Below are 13583 nucleotides of genomic sequence, written 5' to 3'. Positions count from 1 at the left end.
TCACTGCTAGCCATAATACACGTGTGATGCGCAGCAGCATTTTGCGGCCTTCTAATTACCAGAAAGCAACGCCAAAATCATATATATCTGCTATTTCTGAACAAAGGGGATCCCAGAGAAGCATTTAGAACCATTTGTGCCATAATTGCACAAGCTGCTTGTAAATAATTTCAGTGAGAAACCTAAAATTGTGAAAAATTTAACGTTTTTTTTTTTATTTGATCGCATTTGGCGGTGAAATGGTGGCATGAAATATACCAAAATGGGCCTAGATCAATACTTTGGGTTGTCTACTACACTACACTAAAGCTAAAATTAACCATACAAGCTCCCTACAAGCTCCCTAATTAACCCCTGCACTGCTGGGCATAATACATGTGTGGTGCGCAGCGGCATTTAGCGGCCTTCTAATTACCAAAAAGCAATGCCAAAGCCATATATGTCTGCTATTTCTGAACAAAGGGGATCCCAGAGAAGCATTTACAACCATTTGTGCCATAATTGCACAAGCTGTTTGTAAATAATTTCAGTGAGAAACCGAAAGTTTGTGAAAAAATTTGTGAAAAAGTGAACGATTTTTTGTATTTGATCGCATTTGGCGGTGAAATGGTGGCATGAAATATACCAAAATTGGCCTAGATCAATACTTTGGGATGTCTTCTAAAAAAAAATATATACATGTCAATGGATATTCAGAGATTCCTGAAAGATATTAGTGTTCTAATGTAACTAGCGCTAATTTTGAAAAAAAGTAGTTTGGAAATAGCAAAATGCTACTTGTATTTATGGCCCTATAACTTGCAAAAAAAGCAAAGAACATGTAAACATTGGGTATTTCTAAACTCAGGACAAAATTTAGAAACTATTTAGCATGGGTGTTTTTTGGTGGTTGTAGATGTGTAACAGATTTTGGGGGTCAAAGTTAAAAAAAGTGTGTTTTTTTCCATTTTTTCCTCATATTTTATAATTTTTTTTATAGTAAATTATAAGATATGATGACAATAATGGTATTTTTAGAAAGTTAATTTAATGGCGAGAAAAACGGTATATAATATGTGTGGGTACAGTAAATGAGTAAGAAGAAAATTACAGCTAAACACAAACACCGCAAAAATGTAAAAATAGCCTTGGACCCAAACGGACAGAAAATGGAAAAGTGCTGTGGTCATTAAGGGGTTAAAATTCTTTGTGCATTTATTCAGATATTTGTTTTGTTAAAATGCAAATGAAAATCTGATTATTGGAATGAATGCACATCTCTATAAACTAATAAATAAGGTACCAATGTCAAGATTTCAAGATGGCTGTATGAGTTGACAATATTGACTGATCCCTTGCTGACCTTGGTTTATTTGGCACAGAAGTACAAATTGCATGATATTTTAGACAGACATTCCCAGTGACAACACGAATAACATAAATGAATGCTGTGATAACATGACATTGGATGTATTAAGTTTTTATGAACTTCATTGATGTTCATATTTTGGGAATGAGTATGTGGATATTTATTTATTTAAACTTAAAATTTTTGGTTCTTTACAATTGTTTTGAAAGTGAGTGCGTGTTTTGCATCTGATATTCTCTGATATCCACATCAAACATTTAGGGCTAGATCACGCAAGGAGCTCTATAATAACGTGCCCCCCTTAAAGGGACAAATTTAAATAACCTGCCATTACAAGGGGTTGGTTAATTCTCCTGCGAGCTTGTGATAGCACAATATTGCCCTCCATTCGTAATCTAGGCCTTAGTTAATAAATATGATCTGTTAACTTAATGAGACCACATGACAATGGACGTTTCAAGCGCACACAGTGGTCTTGCTTAGATTTTTTTAATTTCACTCGTAAATCACTGATGTTCATCTTTTGGGAATGAATATATGGATATTTATTTATTGAATATTAATTAACACTTTTGCTACTTTAAAATTTATTACAGAACCTGAGAAGCCAAAAGCCCCAGGAGAGAAGATTGAAAGTGAGTGGGTTTTGTATATCAAATCAATGTTTAACTTCATCTTAACAGGGGCATTATTTTAAATGTCTGTAATTAGACATAACGGCAACGCCTGACAGATAATTGTACAGCACTGATCATGATCTTCATACATGTATTTGTAAATGTTTGTTTATGTTCAATTATTTAAAAAAAATGTTGCATCATGTAGGTACTCTTTTTTATTTTATTATTTGGTGTAAAAAAATGCTTCTTATGTTAAACCTAAATCTAGTTGTAGATAAGTTAGAGAATTATTTTATGGGAAACTAAAAGATAAGGTTTAAGTGTCAAGAGTTTTAAGATGGGTGTGCGAGTTAACAATTTTGACTCATCCCACTAGCCTTGCAGAACTTGTTATATTTGCAAAGTACAAATGACATGATATTTTAGACAAACATTTCACTAATTACTATGCAGTGATAACTTAATAAGACCACATGGCAATGAAAATTACAGTAAATATTTAAAGGGACATTAAAAACTTTGAGATGTTAATATAAAATGATAAATTGCATATATATATAAGAAATCTGCAATATACTTTAATTATTTGTTTTGCCCCCTTTACTTTAATTTCATTCTGAAATTGTGAGCTTTTCCTGTTAGAAATGGAAGTGCAGAACACTTTTATATTCCACACAGCCATTGGCTACACACTCTAGTGACCTATTTATAACTGTCTCTAATTGGCCACAGCAGAGAAGGTAACCTAAGTTACAACATGACAACTCCCCTTATTTTATAGACACTAAAACTTTACACTTATTTGATCAATATTTAAACTAATGAAGCTTTAGAAATACATCTGCATGTTATTCTCAGATTAATCTTTTCTTTATTTACTGTTTAATGTCCCTTTATAGTGCACACAGAGATTTTGCTTAAATGTTGTGAATTTCACCCAATGTATAATACTGATCTTCATCTGTTTTGAATGAATATGTGGATATTTATTAATAGAAATATTAACACTTTTGCTTCTTTACAATTATTTACAGAACCTAAGAAGCCAACAGCACCAGGAGAGAAGATTGGAAGTGAGTGAGGATTTTGTATCTGATATCTTCTGTTATCTACAGCAAATCATTGTTTGACTCCAGATTAACAGGGACCATGTTTTAAATGTCTGTAATTAGAATGCCTTTTAATTTAGAAATATTTAAAAAGTTGATCAAATTTCAAGTCTATGGGCCCCTATTTATCATGTGCTGGGCAGATGACGTTCCTTACCATGAGCCTCATCTGCCTTGGCTTGTGGCAAGGTGATGTTGCATGTGCAGTGCTGCCCCCTGCTTGCATGAGTAGGGGCTGTCAATCTTCCGTTCGGATTGGATTGTTATGATTAAAATTCTCAACACATAAGGTGGTGGAGAGGTTAAGTAGCTGCACACTTAGAACTTAATTTAGTGCATTGCAGCTGCTTCAACAATAGATACAAGAAAGAATTTGAAGAAAAACAAATATAAAAAGTAAATTGGATTTTTTTTTAATAATTGTATGCTGTATCTGGATCATGTCCCTTTAAAGAAAAAAACAAAAACAATTGAAATATTATTTGAAGTAAAATCTATGGGGCCGATTTATTAAGGCCTAAATGCATCTCTTTTCATGCGAGCCTTCAGGTTCGCCAGAAACAGGAGTTAAGAAGCAGTGGTCTTAAGACCGCTGCTCCTTAACTCGTCTGCCACCTCTGAGGCGACAGACAGAAATCAGCCCAATCTGATATGATCAGGTTGATTGACACCCCCTGCTGCGGCATTTATCGATGTGCGGCGGACATTAGTAAATTGGCCCCTATGCTTCATAATTAGGGATGGACGAATGTGTAAATTTTCGAATTTCGAATGTAGAACGAATGTTATTACCGAAATTCGAATTCTAAATCCGAATGTCGATAAGAACGAATATTCTTAAAAATTCGAAAATCGAATGTTATTTACAGTTTTCGAATGTCACTTTCGAATTCGAATGTTTATAATTATATCGAATGTCCACATTCGAAATTTTGAATTTAACATTCTATTTAACAAATACTATTTAGAAGTTCAATAGTTCATGTGGTAGGGCTGGAATCTAGTAAATTGATACATAAATAGATACAAATATATCATTTCGAATGTTTCCATATAGAATATTGCATAATTCGAATATTACATTTAAAGAAAGCATTAGAAATACTATTACAAACAAATAAATTCGAATTTTTCGAATTTGAATATAAATTCAAATTTTTCTAATTCGAATATTGCATAATTCGAATATTACATTTAAAGAAAAAGCATTAGAAATACTATTACAATCTAAATTCAAATTTTTCGAAAAGAATATTTTCGAATGTAATCGTAAAATTCAAAACCGAACATTCGAAATCGAATGTTAGAATGTTATGTAAACATTCGAAATTCGGTTTCGAATGAACGAATGTGTTAAAATTCGTGCCATTTTTCGAATGTTGCGAAACATTCGCCCATCCCTAGTCATAATCTACTATTTTATTTATTTTATTAGTCATTATGTAAAACAAATCCTGCTCTTATTACACTATGTTCTAGTTATATTATGGAAACTTATAGATAGAGGTGTTATAATTGTCATCATGGCTCTATCAGTTGACATTTTTGAATGATCACACTAGACTTGCTAAACTTGCTATATTTTACTTAAAATGTACGACATAGATTAAACTTTATTCAAACACACCCATAATGAATATGCAGTGATAACTTAAGGGGAACACGATGACAATGGACGTTTTTTTCCCAAGGTTTTTAAGAAAAGGATATTTTAGGCAAATCTCTATCTTACAAAACAGCAGTCGCTTAGATCTAGAATTTCACCAAATATACATCCCCAAGCTTCATTTAGGGAATGGGAAAATTTACAGAACCTGAGGCCCCAACAGCCCCAGGCGAGAAGATTGAAAGTGAGTGCGTGTTTTGTATCGCATATCCTCTCATATACGCATCAAATAAATGTTTGATTCCAGATTAACAAGCCATAATTAAATGCATGATTCGGATGAACTAATTTCAGTTTAGAAAGTGTAATACGGTGCTTAAATTATGAAACCTACAACATAAGTGTAGAACTACAGTGAGAGTAAAAGAAGGACATTGTGTGAGCCTTGTTACGAAATGGAGCATAATAAAAAGAAGTCCTGTTAGAAAAAAAAATATTACTAAAATGAATTTAATTCAAATAATATTGTCCTCAATGTAAAATAAAATATTGCTAAAATCTATTATCTTTATTGTTTCTTGTTTCCATAACAGAATTCCCTTCAACTAAAGTACCTGAGAAACCAGGCGGTGAGTCTCAAATACTGTTTTTATTTATTTGTTTTTATCACTTATCTTAATTATATAAATAAATATATTAAGTAATTAATAAGGTGAATAGAGAAGTAGTATTTTAACACTATTGGGAAATATTGCAAAAAAACACTCCATAAGATTAATTTATTTTAAGTTCACATATTGGTATTAATGTTTTTAAAGGGACAGTCAAGTATAAATTAAACTTTCATTATTCAGATAGGACTTTTCATTTTAATTGACTTTCCAATTTACTTTTATCATCAAATTTGCTTTTTTCTCTTGGTATTCTTAGTTTAAACTAAACATAGGTAGGCTCATATGCTAATTTCTAAGCCTTTGAAGGCTGCCTCTTATCACAGGCTTTTTAAATCTCTTTTCAACACAAAGAGACAGAAAGTACACGTGGGCTATATAGATAATACTGTGTTCAGGCACAGAAAGTTATTTAAGATCTAGCACAATACAATGCTAAATTTAAGACAATAGATGATTAACAGTCACAGTCATGTGATCAGGGGGCTGGAAGAAGGTTCCTAGAGGTAAAAAGTACATTAATATAACTGTGTTGGTTATGCAAAACTGGGGAATGAGTAATAAAGGGATTATCTATCTTTTAAAACAATAACAATTCAATGGTTGACTGTCCCTTTAATTTAAATTAAATGGTAATTTCAGGTTTTATTTTTATAATAAACTGATGTTGGAAATCTCTTCCTTTTTCTATAATTTTACAGGCTATGAAGATGTGACGACACTGGGCAAAGAGTTTGTTACTGTGTTTATGCAGAATCATGACCCTAAAGAGACCCCACAACTGGAGCTTTTGGTTACCGGCACTAAACCGTCCACCTCTGTTTCTGTCACAATTAACAAATCTGACTTTAGGAAGGACGTTAAGGTTGGAGAGGGAGAAACAGTGTCTATTCCTATCACAACAAATGTAGAGATGAGCGGATCAGACACATCACCAAGTTCTCTAGTGATTAAATCTGATGTTGAGGTTACCATTGTTTCTCGCAGCTATAAATACGGCAGTAGTGACACAGCTTTGCTATACCCAGTGCATCTGTGGGGAGTTGAGTATTATATAATTACCCCTCCATGGGGGGCAGATGGAGCTTACCCAGAGTTCTCTGTGATTAATCATGAAAATCCCACAGTTGTTAACATTGACCTAAAAGGAGCTGTGAGTTTCCAAGGAAAGAATTATCCAAAGGACAGCAAGCTCACACTCACCCTTGAACCTTTCCAGGCTGTCCAGATTCAGAGTACTGATGATCTCTCTGGCACTAAGGTAGTTACTGATCATCCTGTGGCAGTCCTCAGTGGGCACACATGTAGTCAGAAAAATGGAGATTGTGGCCATGTGTATGAACAGCTGTTACCTGTGCCCAGCTGGGGATACTCATTCTTTGTCCCAGGCATGTCCTTCCAGCCCAAGTCTGATATTGTGTTTATTATTCCTGCTAAAGATACAGAAATAAATTATCAATCAGGATCAGAAGAAAAAATAAAAGAACTATTAGCTGGAGAGGTTCTACAATTAGAAGTTACAGCATCATCGCCATTAAATATCAATGCTGACAGTAAACTACAGGTCTTATTTTTTGGTACTGGCGGGACATTCAACACTAAACCATTTGACCCTTTCCTTACCAATGTTCCAGCTACTGAAAGATTTGCTATTGCTTATGAGCTCATTGGACAAGACAAGTTTGAAACCAATCTGGCTGTTTTTGTAATCAAGACCTCAGATAAACCAGGAATCACTGTTGATGGGAAGTTACCAGAAGGTGTTAAATGGAAAGAATTCCCTGGATCAAAGTATTCGTGGGGAGAATATAACTATGGAAGTGGCTTCAGTTATCACACAGTGGAACATCCTACGGTACCTTTTGGTCTCCTGAGCATTGGGTACTCTCCAAGCGTTAGCTACGGATCTGTGGCTCCTTCTATCAGGGGTAATAATCTCTCTCTCTCTCTCTCTCTCTCTCTCTCTCTCTCTCTCTCTCTCTCTCTCTCTCTCTATATATATATATATATATATATATATATATATATATATATATATTTATATATGTGTGTGTGTCCAGCTTTAGTTCAATCTTATTTATAGGTTTTTCAAAATGTGTGAGTGTATGTATGTATATATAAATGTGTGTGTGTGTGTAAGTGTTGCATTGATATAATGTTATATATATATATATATTTTTTTTTTAAATAGGGCCTGGAGCACCAAGTACAGGGATTAAAAGTAAGTTCTAGTTGCATATGATTATTTGTATAATATTTATAAAGGAAAAAAATAAAAAATTATTGATTGGGAAAAATCCATAAGTAAGATACAGTGAAAATTTCCTCTCTAGAAGATAGAGATCTCGTAGTGCTGATGGATTATTAACTCTCACCTTGTGAGAGTTGTGGGCTTTTGTAAAACCAGACTCTTAGTAAGAGCACATAGTACAATACAAGTTGAAAGTATCAGACAATTGTACTTCATTGATCTGGATTTTTGTAGTTGTATATTTACATACTAGGTAACGTAACATGAATTAATCATGTATATAGCATTGTTTATAGAACCTAAAGAGCCAACAGCTTCTGGGGAAAAGATAACAAGTGAATATAAGCTCTGTGTCCTAGGAGTATAACAAATAGATGTTATTTGACCACAATTATAAGTAAAAATGTAAATGTCTTCTCTAAAAAGCAAGTGTTTCTCCTATTCATTTACAGTACATATAATGTGAAACCAACACTGCCATACATTTCGGAAAATCTTATATATTAGTAATTCATACTAAAAATTAAATGTAAACAAAATCTGTCCCTCTAGTTTTGTGTGTATATATATATATTTATACACACACATCACACATATCTTTTATGCAAAGTAATTCTGTAGGTTTCACTGTCTGAATTCTGCATCTGCTATCCATATTTATCATTGCACAAGTGCATAGTTTTACCTTATGTATATATGAAAAGCAAATTTAAAGGGACAGTCAAGTCCAAAAAAAACTTTCATGTTTCAAATAGGGCATGTAATTTTAAAGAACTTTCCATTTTACTTTTATCATCAATTTTGCTTTGTTCATTTGGTATTCTTAGTTGAAAGCTAAACCTAGGAGGTTCATATGCTAATTTCTTAAACCTTGAAGGCCGCCTCTAATCTAAATGCATTTTGATAGTTTTCACCACTAGAGGGCATTAGTTTACGTGTTTCATATAGATAACATTGAGCTCAAGCACGTGAATTTACCATGGAGAAAGCTCTGATTGGCTAAAATGCAAATCTGTCAAAAAAACTGAAATAATGGGGCAGTCTGCTGAGGCTTAGATACAAGGTAATTACAGAGGTAAAATGTGTATAATTATAACTGTGTTGGCTATGCAAAACTGGGGAATTGGTAATTAAGGGATTATATATCTTTTAAAACAACAACAATTCTGGTCTTGAATGTCCCTTTAACTAAATATGAACATTACAGTAAATCTAAAAAGTTATGGCTTGACATAAAATGAAAAGAGGAATAATATTATTATTTTTTTCATAATAAAATTACATATTTAAAATAAAAAATGTGATAAAAAACATTCTTAGAAATAAAATCTAGGCCCTTTTTCATTTTGCTAGTTGGCTTAAATAAAGAAAACTAAAAATCTACTATATTAATATTTCTATTTCTAGGTGTAGAAAAAATTGTGATTTTTTTTGGGAAACTAATAGAAATGTGCAGCCAAGAAATTTTTGTTTAGAATATTTACAAAAATTTCTTTCCCTGAAAATTTGGTGTCTGCACTGTTTGTTATTTGTTTTGTTTAAAACTAAACGAATACTAAATTTAGTTGAACCTTTATATTCGTTTTCATTAAAACAAATTTAAATGTTTCAAAGCCACAGGTAAAAAGTTCATCTGTAGCTAAAATACCTTAAGGTTAACCCGATCCTCTTCTTGCCAGAACTATAGCCACAATAACTGCGGCTTAACTCTCTTGGTTCCCAGGACCGGCCTTAACTTTAGTGCAGGTCCTGGGAGCTGAGCGCATTAAGCCTCCTGCTAGCTTGACCGGCTCTTGCAAGAAGAAGATTGGAATAGCGCGGTCTCCAGAGCCTGTTAAAGTAACTATTAACCCCTTAAAGAAATAAAGGAAATGAATGAATACTGACGATTTTCATGAGTAATTTTTTGTTTTCTTTAAATTTCTTTGTGCATTTATTCAGATATTTGTTTTGTTAAAATGCAAATGAAAATCTGATTATTGGAATGAATGCACATCTCTATGAACTAATAAATAAGGTACCAATGTCAAGATTTCAAGATGGCTGTATGAGTTGACAATATTGACTGATCCCTTGCTGAACTTGGTTTATTTGGCAAAAAAGTACAAAATGCATGATATTTTAGACAGATATTCCCAGTGATAACACGAATAACATAATTGAAAGCTGTGATAACATGACATTGGACGTTTTAAGTTTTTATGAACTTCATTGATGTTCATATTTTGGGAATGTGTATGTGGATATTTATTTATTTAAACACAACACTTTTGGTTCTTTACAATTGTTTTGAAAGTGAGTGCGTGTTTTGCATTACAAGGGGCTGGTTATTGCTCCCACAAGCTTGTGATAGCGCAATATTGCCCTCCATTCGTAATCTAGGCCTTAGTTAATAAATATGATCTGTTAACTTAATGAGACCACATGACAATGGACGTTTCAAGCACACACAGTGGTCTTGCTTAGATTTTTTTAATTTCACTCGTAAATCACTGATGTTCATCTTTTGGGAATGAATATGTGGATATTTATTTATTGAAAATTAATTAACACTTTTGCTACCTTAAAAATTATTACAGAACCTGAGAAGCCAACAGCCCCAGGCGAGAAGATTGAAAGTGAGTGGGTTTTGTATATCAAATCAATGTTTAACTTCAGCTTAACAGGGGCATTATTTTAAATGTCTGTAATTAGACATAACGGCAACGCCTGACAGATAATTGTACAGCACTGATCATGATCTTCATACATGTATTTGTAAATATTTGTTTATGTTCAATTATTTAAAAAAAATGTTACATCATGTAGGTACTCTTTTTTATTTTATTATTTGGTGTAAAAATATGCTTCGTATGTTAAACCTAAATCTAGTTGTAGATAAGTTAGAGAATTATTTTATGGGAAACTAAAAGATAAGGTTTAAGTGTCATGAGTTTTAAGATGGGTGTGCGAGTTAACAATTTTGACTCATCCCACTAGCCTTGCAGAACTTCTTTTATTTGCAAAGTACAAATGACATGATATTTTAGACAAACATTTCACTAATTACTATGCAGTGATAACTTAATAAGACCTTATGGCAATGAACATTACAGTGAATATTTAAAGGGACATTAAAAACTCTGAGATGTTAATATAAAATGATAAATCGTATATATATATAAAAAAATCTGCCATATACTTTAATTATTTGTTTTGCCCCCTTTCCTTTAATTCCATTCTGAAATTGTGAGCTTTTCAGTTCCTGTTAGAAATGGAAGTGCAGAACACTTTTATATTCCACACAGCCATTGGCTACACACTCTAGTGACCTATTTATAACTGTCTCTAATTGGCCACAGCAGAGAAGGTAACCTAAGTTACAACACGGCAGCTCCCATTGCTTTATAGACACTTAGGCCTAGATTTGGAGTTCGGCGGTAAAAGGGCTGTTAACGCTCCGCGGGCTTTTTTCTGGCCGCACCATAAATTTAACTCTGGTATCGAGAGTTCAAACAAATGCTGCGTTAGGCTCCAAAAAAGGAGCGTAGAGCATTTTTACCGCAAATGCAACTCTCGATACCAGAGTTGCTTACGGACGCGGCCGGCATCAAAAACGTGCTCGTGCACGATTCCCCCATAGGAAACAATGGGGCTGTTTGAGCTGAAAAAAAACCTAACACCTGCAAAAAAGCAGCGTTCAGCTCCTAAAGCAGCCCCATTGTTTCCTATGGGGAAACACTTCCTCCGTCTGCACCTAACACTCTAACATGTACCCCGAGTCTAAACACCCCTAACCTTACACTTATTAACCTCTAATCTGTCGCCCCCGCTATCGCTGACCCCTGCATTACACTTTTAACCCCTAATCTGCCGCTCCGTAAACCGCCGCAACCTACGTTATCCCTATGTACCCCTAATCTGCTGCCCTAACATCGCCGACCCCTATGTTATATTTATTAACCCCTAATCTGCCCCCCACAACGTCGCCGACACCTACCTACACTTATTAACCCCTAATCTGCCGAGCGGACCTGAGCGCTACTATAATAAAGTTATTAACCCCTAATCCGCCTCACTAACCCTATCATAAATAGTATTAACCCCTAATCCGCCTCACTAACCCTATCATAAATAGTATTAACCCCTAATCTGCCCTCCCTAACATCGCCGACACCTACCTTCAATTATTAACCCCTAATCTTCCGACCGGAGCTCACCGCTATTCTAATAAATGTATTAACCCCTAAAGCTAAGTCTAACCCTAACACTAACACCCCCCTAACTTAAATATAATTTACATCTAACGAAATAAATTAACTCTTATTAAATTAATTATTCCTATTTAAAGCTAAATACTTACCTGTAAAATAAATCCTAATATAGCTACAATATAAATTATAATTATATTGTAGCTATTTTAGGATTAATATTTATTTTACAGGTAACTTTGTATTTATTTTAACCAGGTACAATAGCTATTAAATAGTTAAGAACTATTTAATAGCTAAAATAGTTAAAATAATAACAAATTTACCTGTAAAATAAATCCTAACCTAAGTTACAAATAAACCTAACACTACCCTATCAATAAAATAATTAAATAAATTACCTACAATTACCTACAATTAACCTAACACTACACTATCAATAAATTAATTAAACACAATTGCTACAAATAAATACAATTAAATAAACTATCTAAAGTACAAAAAATAAAAAAGAACTAAGTTACAAAAAATAAAAAAATATTTACAAACATAAGAAAAATATTACAACAATTTTAAACTAATTACACCTACTCTAAGCCCCCTAATAAAATAACAAAGCCCCCCAAAATAAAAAATTCCCTACCCTATTCTAAATTAAAAAAGTTACAAGCTCTTTTACCTTACCAGCCCTGAACAGGGCCCTTTGCGGGGCATGCCCCAAGAAGTTCAGCTCTTTTGCCTGTAAAAAAAAACATACAATACCCCCCCCCCAACATTACAACCCACCACCCACATACCCCTAATCTAACCCAAACCCCCCTTAAATAAACCTAACACTAAGCCCCTGAAGATCTTCCTACCTTGTCTTCACCATCCAGGTTCACCGATCCGTCCTGAAGAGCTCCTCCGATGTCCTGATCCAAGCCCAAGCGGGGGGCTGAAGAGGTCCATGATCCGGTCAAAGTCTTCATCCAAGCGGGGCAGAAGAGGATCTTCCATCCGATTGAAGTCATCATCCAGGCGGCATCTTCTATGGTCTTCCATCCGGAGCGAAGCGGCAGGATCCTGAAGACCCCCAGCGCGGAACATCCATCCGGACCGACGACTGAACGACGAATGACGGTTCCTTTAAGGGACGTCATCCAAGATGGCGTCCCTCGAATTCCGATTGGCTGATAGGATTCTATCAGCCAATCGGAATTAAGGTAGGAATTTTCTGATTGGCTGATGGAATCAGCCAATCAGAATCAAGTTCAATCCGATTGGCTGATCCAATCAGCCAATCAGATTGAGCTCGCATTCTATTGGCTGTTCCGATCAGCCAATAGAATGCAAGCTCAATCTGATTGGCTGATTGGATCGGCCAATCGGATTGAACTAGATTCTGATTGGCTGATTCCATCAGCCTATCAGAAAATTCCTACCTTAATTCCGATTGGCTGATAGAATCCTATCAGCCAATCGGAATTCGAGGGACGCCATCTTGGATGACGTCCCTTAAAGGAACCGTCATTAGTCGGGAGACATCGGAAGAAGAGGATGGATCCGCGTCGCCTGCTTCAAGATGGACCCGCTCCGCACCGGATGGAAGAAGATCGAAGATGCCGCTTGGAGAAGATGTTTGCCGGTCCGGATGTCCTCTTCTTGCCGGATAGGAGGAAGACTTTGGAGCCTCTTCTGGACCTCTTCAGCACCGGATTATGGATCGCCAACCCCCGCTTGGGTTGGATGAAGATCTTGGAGCCAGGACGGATCGGTGATACCTGGATGGTGAAGACAAGGTAGGAA

At 34.8% G+C, this 13583-nt stretch overlaps 1 protein-coding gene across 1 annotated transcript; it reads left to right on the top strand.

The window, feature by feature from the left end:
* Positions 1-4872: 4872 nt before the first annotated feature.
* Positions 4873-7972, top strand: LOC128638758 (IgGFc-binding protein-like). Its single transcript, XM_053690894.1, has 4 exons — positions 4873-4927; positions 5277-5312; positions 6056-7282; positions 7902-7972. Exons 1-4 carry the CDS (start codon positions 4873-4875, stop codon positions 7970-7972), a joined length of 1389 nt encoding a protein of 462 aa, XP_053546869.1.
* Positions 7973-13583: the final 5611 nt, after the last annotated feature.

This window comes from Bombina bombina, chromosome 8 (genome assembly GCF_027579735.1).
Source record: "Bombina bombina isolate aBomBom1 chromosome 8, aBomBom1.pri, whole genome shotgun sequence".
Classification (NCBI taxonomy): domain Eukaryota; kingdom Metazoa; phylum Chordata; class Amphibia; order Anura; family Bombinatoridae; genus Bombina; species Bombina bombina.
This window is presented reverse-complemented; position numbering and strand designations above follow the sequence as displayed.